Source organism: Papaver somniferum, chromosome 5, assembly GCF_003573695.1.
Source record: "Papaver somniferum cultivar HN1 chromosome 5, ASM357369v1, whole genome shotgun sequence".
Taxonomy (NCBI): domain Eukaryota; kingdom Viridiplantae; phylum Streptophyta; class Magnoliopsida; order Ranunculales; family Papaveraceae; genus Papaver; species Papaver somniferum.
Genome location: NC_039362.1, coordinates 195,550,798 through 195,560,003, shown reverse-complemented (window position 1 = coordinate 195,560,003; position 9,206 = coordinate 195,550,798). Strand labels below are relative to the sequence as shown.

At 34.8% G+C, this 9,206-nt stretch overlaps 1 protein-coding gene across 1 annotated transcript; it reads left to right on the top strand.

Moving 5' to 3' along the window:
* Positions 1-7,249: 7,249 nt before the first annotated feature.
* On the top strand, positions 7,250-8,688 carry LOC113280488. Its single transcript, XM_026529107.1, has 3 exons — positions 7,250-7,959; positions 8,124-8,187; positions 8,677-8,688. The coding sequence occupies exons 1-3, from the start codon at positions 7,250-7,252 to the stop codon at positions 8,686-8,688; spliced, it is 786 nt and encodes a 261-aa protein (XP_026384892.1).
* The last annotated feature ends 518 nt before the right edge of the window (positions 8,689-9,206 follow it).

Sequence of the window (9,206 nt, the reverse complement as noted above, 5' to 3'; positions counted from 1 at the left end):
GGTTGCATAACTTGTTATGCATCTATAAAATTTATTGCATAACTTGTTATGCAGTCGCGAAAATGGTTGCATAACACGTTATGCAACAACATTTTTGTTAATATTGAAACCAACAAAAAAAAAGGATGTATAACTTGTCATGCACCTACAATAATAGCAGCATAACTTGTTATGCAGTCCAGAGAATGGTTGCATAACACGTTATGCATCCGAAAATATGACTACATAATGCATTGTGCATCGATAAAATTGTTGCACAATCTTTTATGCATCGAGAAAATAGATGCATAACCTGATATGCATCCGTAAATATGGATGCATACTGCATTATGCATCAATTTTTTATGTACGCACTAAAATCTACCAAAACAATGGTTACATAACTTGTTATAGATGCATAACTTTGTTATGCAGATGCATAATTTGTTATGCAGTCGAGAAAATGGTTGCATAATTCGTTATGCGTCTGCAGAATGTGTTATGCATCTTTTTTGGTGGCTGCATAATGGTTATGTAGTCAGTTTTCGAAATTTTGCCTAAAATGATGATCACCTCCGATTTTTTCGTGAAAAACAAAAAATTGATATTGTTGTTTGTACTCGTTGCGTAGCTCTCTTGAAAAGATTTTTAACGATATAAAATTTGTAAAATCCCAAGGCACGGATTTTTAGATATGTTATATCCAAATTGCGTTGCCAATTATACCCCTGATGCATAACCCGTCATGCGGATGCATAATCCGTCATACAGATATTTTTAATAATTTCATACAATTATGGGTGCCACGGAAATAATTATGAGTGTCACGGTATCTAAAATTAATTGTGGGCTTGACAATGAGAATATTTTTTTTTTGGATCTCCCCTAATTTTTCCTTATTAGATTTATGTGAGTGAGCGGTTTTCTTTTATTCCGAAACGACCGTTTGAATAGAATTTTTATCTCTTTTATTAGTCGTTCTAGGGCCTAGGCGTAGTGCCTAAATAAACTATGGGAAAACCGCACGCATAAGACAACACAAGAATCTTCTTAGCGATATCTTCTTCACTTTTGGTTGCCAGGAATCTTCTTAACGATGTCTTCTTCACTTTGCTCTTAAATCTACAATAAGACAACACAAGAATCCTTACATTGTGAATTACAAATGTATCTTAAATTTCATTAGTCAAACGACTTTCCGTGATGTGTAGAAAAGGTTCAGACATTTCGTTACTCAATATACCCGTTTATCGGATGGATGCCAAAATCCGTAAAAGCCATCGAAGAAGGAACCAAATTGTACAGAAAACTTGCCTACCCAAGGAATTGATTTACGAAGTTCATGCTATTTTTGTTAATTGTAAGACTTAGTCTTATGGGCTAGATTGGAGGTGCTAGATTAGTTCTTTTTCCTACCAATTGCTAGCATGTGAGCTAGTATGCTAGAGAGTTACGTGGAATTATTCAGCGCTAGGAAAAATACCTTTTCGCGGAACGAAACAGCGCTCGGAAGAATATTCCAAGCATCTACGCTGAATGGTTCGGCGCCAAGCTCGAGCACTGAATGCGCGCCTGCGCTACATCATTCAGCGCTTGACCTTTTTTTCCTTTTCACTCATTTAGTAATTAAATTTTATACTGTTTTCATTCTTTGTTTTCTCAAACTCATGTTACACCACCAGACAATTATGTTTTCAATTTTTGAATTTTGAAAAGTTTGACAATTTGTTCCAACGGTTGTTTGTTTCAAAATCTTAAAATTTGGCAAACTAAGAAATTTTTTGATTACATTGCAAAACAATGTTACAATGTTTTTTGAAATTAAAATTCTATTTTTAAAAATTTAAAAAGTACATTAAAATTAAAATCCTACTTCTAAAAATTTAAAAAGTACATTGAAATTGAAATCCTACCTCTAAAAATTTAAAAAGTGCATTGAAATTGAAATTGAAATCCTATTTCTAAATTAACTTCTAATTCAAACTTGAAAATGAACTTCTAATAACTAAAATATCACTCATAATTTAGGGGATTGGTTCTAAGCCATTACGAACCAAAATCTCGTTCCTCCATTTCTTGTAAAGGGATATCTCCCATTCTTGTACTTCATTCAAATTTTGGCGTAGGATCTTCAAGTCGGATTCCCTTTGTTGGGTTTGTGCCAAGATTGTATTGTTTTCCATATTCTTCTTAAGGTACTCTTCTTCGGTTTCATACTTTGCCACCCTTTGTGCTTGTGCATTTTCAAGAAGTTGTATGAGCTTGTCCATTTTATCATCCGCTCTCTCCGATGCTTTAGTCTCACGAGCCTTTTTCTTTGCCTTATCTCTTCCTCCACTTCTAACATCATCTGTTTGTTCGAAATAGTGTCTTCTATGCGATATGTCTGAGGTATCAGAACCTTGGGTAGATAGTGAGCTTCCAAACCTTGCCATGTCCTCCAAATCTTCATCCATAGTTACTGGAGCGGAAGTACTAGGTTGAGTTTCTTGACTAGGTTGAGTTGCTTGACTAGGTCCAACATCATTATTCAACTCTGGAGTTTAATCTGGTTGATAGGTCTTCAGGAGCTGGAAAACCGATTCATGTATCCAACGTTTTCCAGTTGCTGCTTGATAATTTTGTGTTCCTTCGCGGTACTGTGGAAAAAATGAAAAAAAATGTATTAGTGTCTTATGAATGAATGAAATATATTTGGAAGAAAAAAAAACATCAATTTTTTAAGGGTACTTACATAATATTGTTCATTCAATCCCGAAGGTTTATTGCGGAAGTAAAGTCTTATGAATGAAACATATTTCCTCACTTCGCTTCTCAATATGTTGCACCTTGATTGCAATGACTTTTTATCCCTATTCGTACCTTCCGGCCATCTTTTAACGAACTCTAGCATAATTCTCTTCCAAAGTTGTGAATTTTTTTGATCTTTTCCTCTAATCGGATCGCTACTTGCTATAATCCAAGAGATAATTAGTGCATCATCCTATTTTGTTTGAAAGTGTTCATATTTTGTATGAACAAAATAGAAGAAGAAGAGAAGAAGGAGAAGAAAATCAATGAAGAAGAGAATCAATTGATTTTGGTGTGGGAGATGAAGGAGAAGTGGTTCTCAATTTATAGGGAAGCCTGAAAATCTAGCTGTTGAGGTTTCAAACGGGCATTAAATCTGAGTCGTTGAAAATGCAACGGTAATCTTGATCTGATGGCTGAGAAAAGAAGCGCTGAATGATAGAGCGTGCAGCGCAGAATTGTCCAGCGTTAGGCGTTGAACCATCCAACGTTGTGCTCTATGAGCCGTTAGATCAAAAACTATGTGTCTTCCACCACCTGTTATATTGATCCTCATTAACTGCCAAATAATGTTCGGCGCATACACCTACAATCTCCCTGTCTCCAACTCTATCCAAATCTGGAGGATTTCCTGGGACTACAATCTCACCTTCTATCTGCCACTGGAATCGTTCATCCAAATAACAACTAACTCTTTTGTATTTTTTTTTTAGGTCATAAAACACAACTCTCACTCTGGATAATTGAAGTGCATATTCATAGTGTTTTCCCTTAGAATACTCACTACCTAGCCATGGTTGCCAAATACATAATGCACTGATTCTAGTGTCAATTTGTGCTCTTGCAGTGGACACTGAGTGTTTCTTCGTATTCTTTTGGCCTCCTCGTTGGCCTCTCTTCCTTGATTTAATGTTAGTCTTCTTGAAGATACTAATCTTTGGGAAAAGATCACAGTGTTCTCCGGAAGGTGTCTGACAAAGCAAAGGTTGCATGTTGTGGAAGTAATAATAGTACCAATACTCAAGTACCATAACCATGCCAGATAAATCATTCCCATTCTCTGACCAGCCATCAAGAAATTTATAGGTTTACCTAAGGAAGCTAAACCCCAATCATATTCCCCAACTTTATCCAAATTATCCAGCAATAAAACCCAACGTTTATCTACTTTTCCACTAGAACCCGCAATAAGAAAATGACCAAAACACCAAAGAAAGAATGCTCTTGTCAATACATCTGCACATTCAACATTGTTGGTTTTTTCTCTACTTTTAATGTAGGTTCTCAAGATACCCAGGGATATTGTACTTTGCTTAGTGTTCCAGTTATCAAATCCTTTGAAATCTTGAAAATACAAATCATCCAAAGCAGCAACTGTTAGCTCACCCAATACCGGCATAACTACTTGATTTTTCGTAGCGTCACCAATGGGAATTCCCGTTAACATATACCAATCTAAAGGAAGGAGGCCAATCTCAAATTCTCTAAAATGGAAGCTCTTGGTTTTTTTCCGCCTATCTCTCAGCTATGGCTTCAACTAAACCTCTATCCGCATTGGAAAAATTAAACTCAAAGACAGAAGAAAACCCACAATTATCACAGTATCTTTGCGTTATCGGATTATCTTTCACTACAATTTTGTATAACGTTTCAACCTCATTAAAACTGCCTCTAAAGTTTATAGTTCGACTATCACTCAAATTATTAGATACATGTCTATCTCCCTTTGCCGAAACTATTTCCAAAGCATCTAAATGTTCTTCCATATTCATACTACAATCTTCCATATTCATACTACAATCAATAACAAAAGAAAAAAAAGAATCAACCACATTTTATCATTTTCATCATAATCATACAAATTCACAATTTTATCAACCACATTTTATCATTTCATCATAATCATACGAATTATACAAATTCATAATTCATACAAAGTTAGCTTCATCAAAAATACTACAAGTATCATTTTCACTATAATCATGTAATCTCTTATACAAATTATCATTCAACTTCATCACAAATAATCAATTTAACCCCCAATATCAAATTTCATTCACAAAAATTCAAATTAAATCATACAATACTAGAAATATCATCTAAATCATCTAAATAACAAATACCAATCATCTAAACATATCAATTTCATCAAAAAATCATGATCATCAGGGAAAAAAAAACCTAAAGTTTCATAATCTTACCCAATCAATTTCGTGGACGGATTCGCTCCAAACCAATCCCAAATGACTCCAAGGGTGTTGTTCTTCAAACCCACGGTCCGATTTATGACGAAAATCCCTATCCTGCTTGATCCACTACATGCATTTTGGAGGGTTTTGGGGGAAGAAATTAAATCAGGAAGAAGAAGAAGACCGACCTTTTGTTGGGTTTAGATCGATTTCTGCAATGCTAAACCGAACAACGTACGGCGCGGAATGGTTACGCGCTTTGACTGTATTGACTGGTCAAGCGCGGAATTGTTCCGCGAAAGGTAGTGACGCTGAATGGTTCAGCTCTGGGCGTTGTTTTGTTTCAGCGACTAGCATGCTAGACTTGTACTACCATAAAACTTAGGTGATTTTATTAGATGACGTGAATTGCTAATCTAGGTGCTAGACTAGCACCTCATAAGACTTAGTCTCATAGACTCTTCCACCTTTAGAAGCTAAACCATTATAAAGTGAAAGAGAGTTTTGCACTGTTCTTGTTTAATACATAGTTCATAAATATGTAATGCGCCACTTAAATTTGATGTATATTTCGTTCATTGTTCACTTTCCCGGATGAAGACCCATGGATATATATCTGGTTTTCCACACTCGCGAATGGCTATGTCATTTATGAAAGTCAGATGGGTTATGAAATTTGAGACATTAGAGTAAACTAAATATCCATAAAATTGATTAAAGTGGAAAGTCTTGCACTTCAAGAAGTATTTGAATTGATATAGTAGAATCATCGCTATTATTGAAATCATTATCAATTGTTGGTGTATCACGTTGGTTAACAAGCAAAATGCGAATGGTATTGGCTTTTCACCTGGATATAAACAAAGTTGCAGAATCATTATGTGCCTCCTTTGCAAATTAAAAGAAGTAAGGATTTTTAGCATCGTGATACCAAAAACCATATAAGCTGAAGGATCTTAGTGCATTGGCAGGAATCGACAATTGGTTGTTTCTTTACTGGATACTCCGAACTTATTATCCAGTGGTTATTTTTGGCGGAGAACTGAAAGCTATTAAATGTGATGGTACTCTTTTTATATCTTAGTCCGGGGTGTTTGTCATCGGGGAATACAGAAATTAAGAGTAAAACTTAATAATTATACGGTTAAGTGTCTTTTCTAAAAAAAATGGAGAGAATTCATACATATGTATCAGGACTGGACATGATTCATTACATTTTCAAGAAGTTTCCGGTTGTTTGGATATCAAGTATATCCACGGTCTAACATCGGAAAAAGAGTACACATTAACAATTTCTTTTTCCTTAGTAGGAAATGAAATTTCATTAATTTTTATTTTTTGAAGCGTATATTATGAAATTTCATTAATAATAATAATAATGGATTAACAGCAAGTTTCTCCTGGATAAGGGTATGGAGCCATTCTGGAAAATCAATGTTCCAAAATATTTCATGGACTTTGGCTTCTTTAGCCACACAATCGGCAACATGTTTTGTGTGGCTGGACGCATGAACACAAACCTACTCTGGAGAATGCTTAAGAAGTTCTAAGCATTCTAAAATAATTGTGAAAATTAGCAGTTAATTATATACTCTTTCCGTCCCGCCAAAGATCACCTAGTTAAAATTTCACATTTGTCAAGAAAAATAGAAAAAACTGATAATTTTAGATTTTTTATAGGTATATATCTGTATAAATAGTAAATAAGAAAATTGAAAAATAATACTGTTTAATCGGATATTTTCAAATTTTCTTTTATTAGAAAATTTTTAAAACACCTAGATAACGAATATTAATAAAAATATACTTTTTATTAATCATTATACTTTTTGAATAGCAACGCCTAATCTATGAAAAATAAAGCTACCAAAACCACTACCAAAACCTTATTGAATTAATCATTATACTTTTTTATACTAAATTTAATAATAATTATTTATTGAAAAAGGTAATTTTAAAAATATATTTAAGGTTGATTTTGGAAGGACAAAAACTTAAAATAAAAAGATCATCTTTGATGAGACGGAGGGAAAATGATAATGTAAATGTGAAAATTCCAATTGTAAAAAATAAACCATTCAGTCGGCCGACCGAGAGATGAGACTTGAATTCCTTCGAATAACCACGTTGAGAAATGAAAGTGAACCTAGCCGAGCAGTGAGTCCCTTAGCTCAAACTAAAGAGCCCAAAAGAATCAGAAAGTCCATAAAGAAAGGCATTTTTCTCCGTTGTTTTCATCCATGGTAGTACCATACTACCGCAGGAGATGCCGGGAAAATTTCGATTATAACATGTTAATGAATATATGGTCCGAAATTCCCTTTTCTGTTTTGGTTAATGGGAGCTCTTGCGGGAAGTTCACTAGTGAGAAAGGCCTTCCTCAAGAAGACCCACTTTCTCCTTTTATTTTTCTGATTGTTTCGGAGGTCTTAAATATCATGTTTTCTAAAGCTCTGGTGGCTGGAAAGTTAGGCGGTTTCAAGGCTAAAGAAGGAGGAACTTCTATTAGTCATCTACAATTTGCAGATGACACTTTGGTCTTTCTTGATGCCGACTTAGAGCAGGTGCGTTACCTAAAATATCTTTTGCTTTCGTTTGAGTATGCTTCAGGCCTTAGTACCAATTTCAATAAATGCAATCTGTTTGTCGTGGGAGAAGTGGTTAATCTGGATGATATGGCTGCTATTTTGGGTTGTTCTTGCGATTCTTTTCCTTCCATTTATCTTGGCATGCCTCTTGGTGATCAAACTTTATCTAAGTCAAAATGGGATAGGATTGTGGAAATATGCAAGTCTAGACTTGCTTCTTGGAAGAGAAGCTCTCTCTCGAAGGCAGGAAAGCTTACGTTGATTAAGAGCGTTCTTCTTAGCTTACCTATATATTATTTTTCTCTTTTCTTAGCTCCTAAGTATGTGGTGAATCAAATTGAGAAGACAATCCGTGATTTTTCTCGCATAGCTCCTCGGAGAAAAAGAGTTCTCACTGGGTTCGTTGGCCCAAGGTTTGTAGACCTCTTGATCAAGGGGGTCTAGGTATAAGAAAACTTCGCGTTATTAACAAATCTCTTTTGAAGAAATGGTGGTGGCGTCTTGGTAAGGAGAGGGATTCGGTTTGGGCTAAAATTATTTTCCAGAAGTATGAACTTGCTGATTTTGGTTGGCTTAGTCTTCCTACTAATAGTGTGATATTTCCCAAGAAGAAAATTTGGTCTCGTGCTTGGCCTCATAAGGTTAGTTTCTTCTTGTGGCAATTGGTGTTAGAGCGGCTCCCGACAGTTAACAATCTTCTTAGAAGAAACATTCCGTTGGCTTTCTTTCTTTTTTATGTGTTTTTTTTTTGGCTTATGAGATATCCAACTGGAAATCTCTTTTCTTCGAACCTCCTTAGTTCTTAGTTTGTGTTTTTTTTTTTTTTGGCTTTTCTTGCTGTTGTTTCTTTTCACTGCTCGGTGGCTCTCTGCATTGCAGACTTGTTCTTTGCCTTCCTTCTTAATATAATTTTATTTATGTAAACTCTGTGAGCTTTGATTCTGGACAAATTCTTGTTTCTAAGTCTGTAAAGAGATCATACTTAAGGTGAGATTCATTCTAAATCTATTAAGAGTTCATACAATTCTTACCATAATGTAAAAGATAAAAAGCATGTTACACTTCATTATATAAATCAACATATGTCGTCCATTCATTGTTACTTTCTTAATTTGATGCATATTTTGTAGGTTCTCCAATGAAAACTAAACTCATGAATGATATAATGGGTGCAAAATCACTTACGAGAACTATTGGGGGAGAAGATATTTGGGATACAGGAGGATACTAAACAACAATTTTTGTTATTACGTTTTGCTTCTCATATATTGGAGCAAAGAAGCTGGTGAAAGGTTCAGTTTCTTAGGTGCATAAGTTTATCGAAAGAAAGTTCAAAGTTTAAAGCTATCATTTAAAGGCATTCAAGAATTTCATTCGTTCATTCGGAAAGTTTCCAATTAGTTTAAACTTAGACACATGCCACTTTCTTACTTGTCCCTGTGCCCCTTGCAAATGTACCTCCATAGGAAATTTTCTCTATTTTGCTTTTATAAACCATAACCTCTTAGTTTTTTTTTGAAGATCACATTCGGATACGTTAATGTTGTCTCTTTATTGGTTGTCTATCCATCTAGTTTTATTGGTGAACTGTAATTAGCCATCAGTTATATATTTCGTTCAAAAAGAATTGACACGATCTTCAGCCGCCTTGCGATTTCGT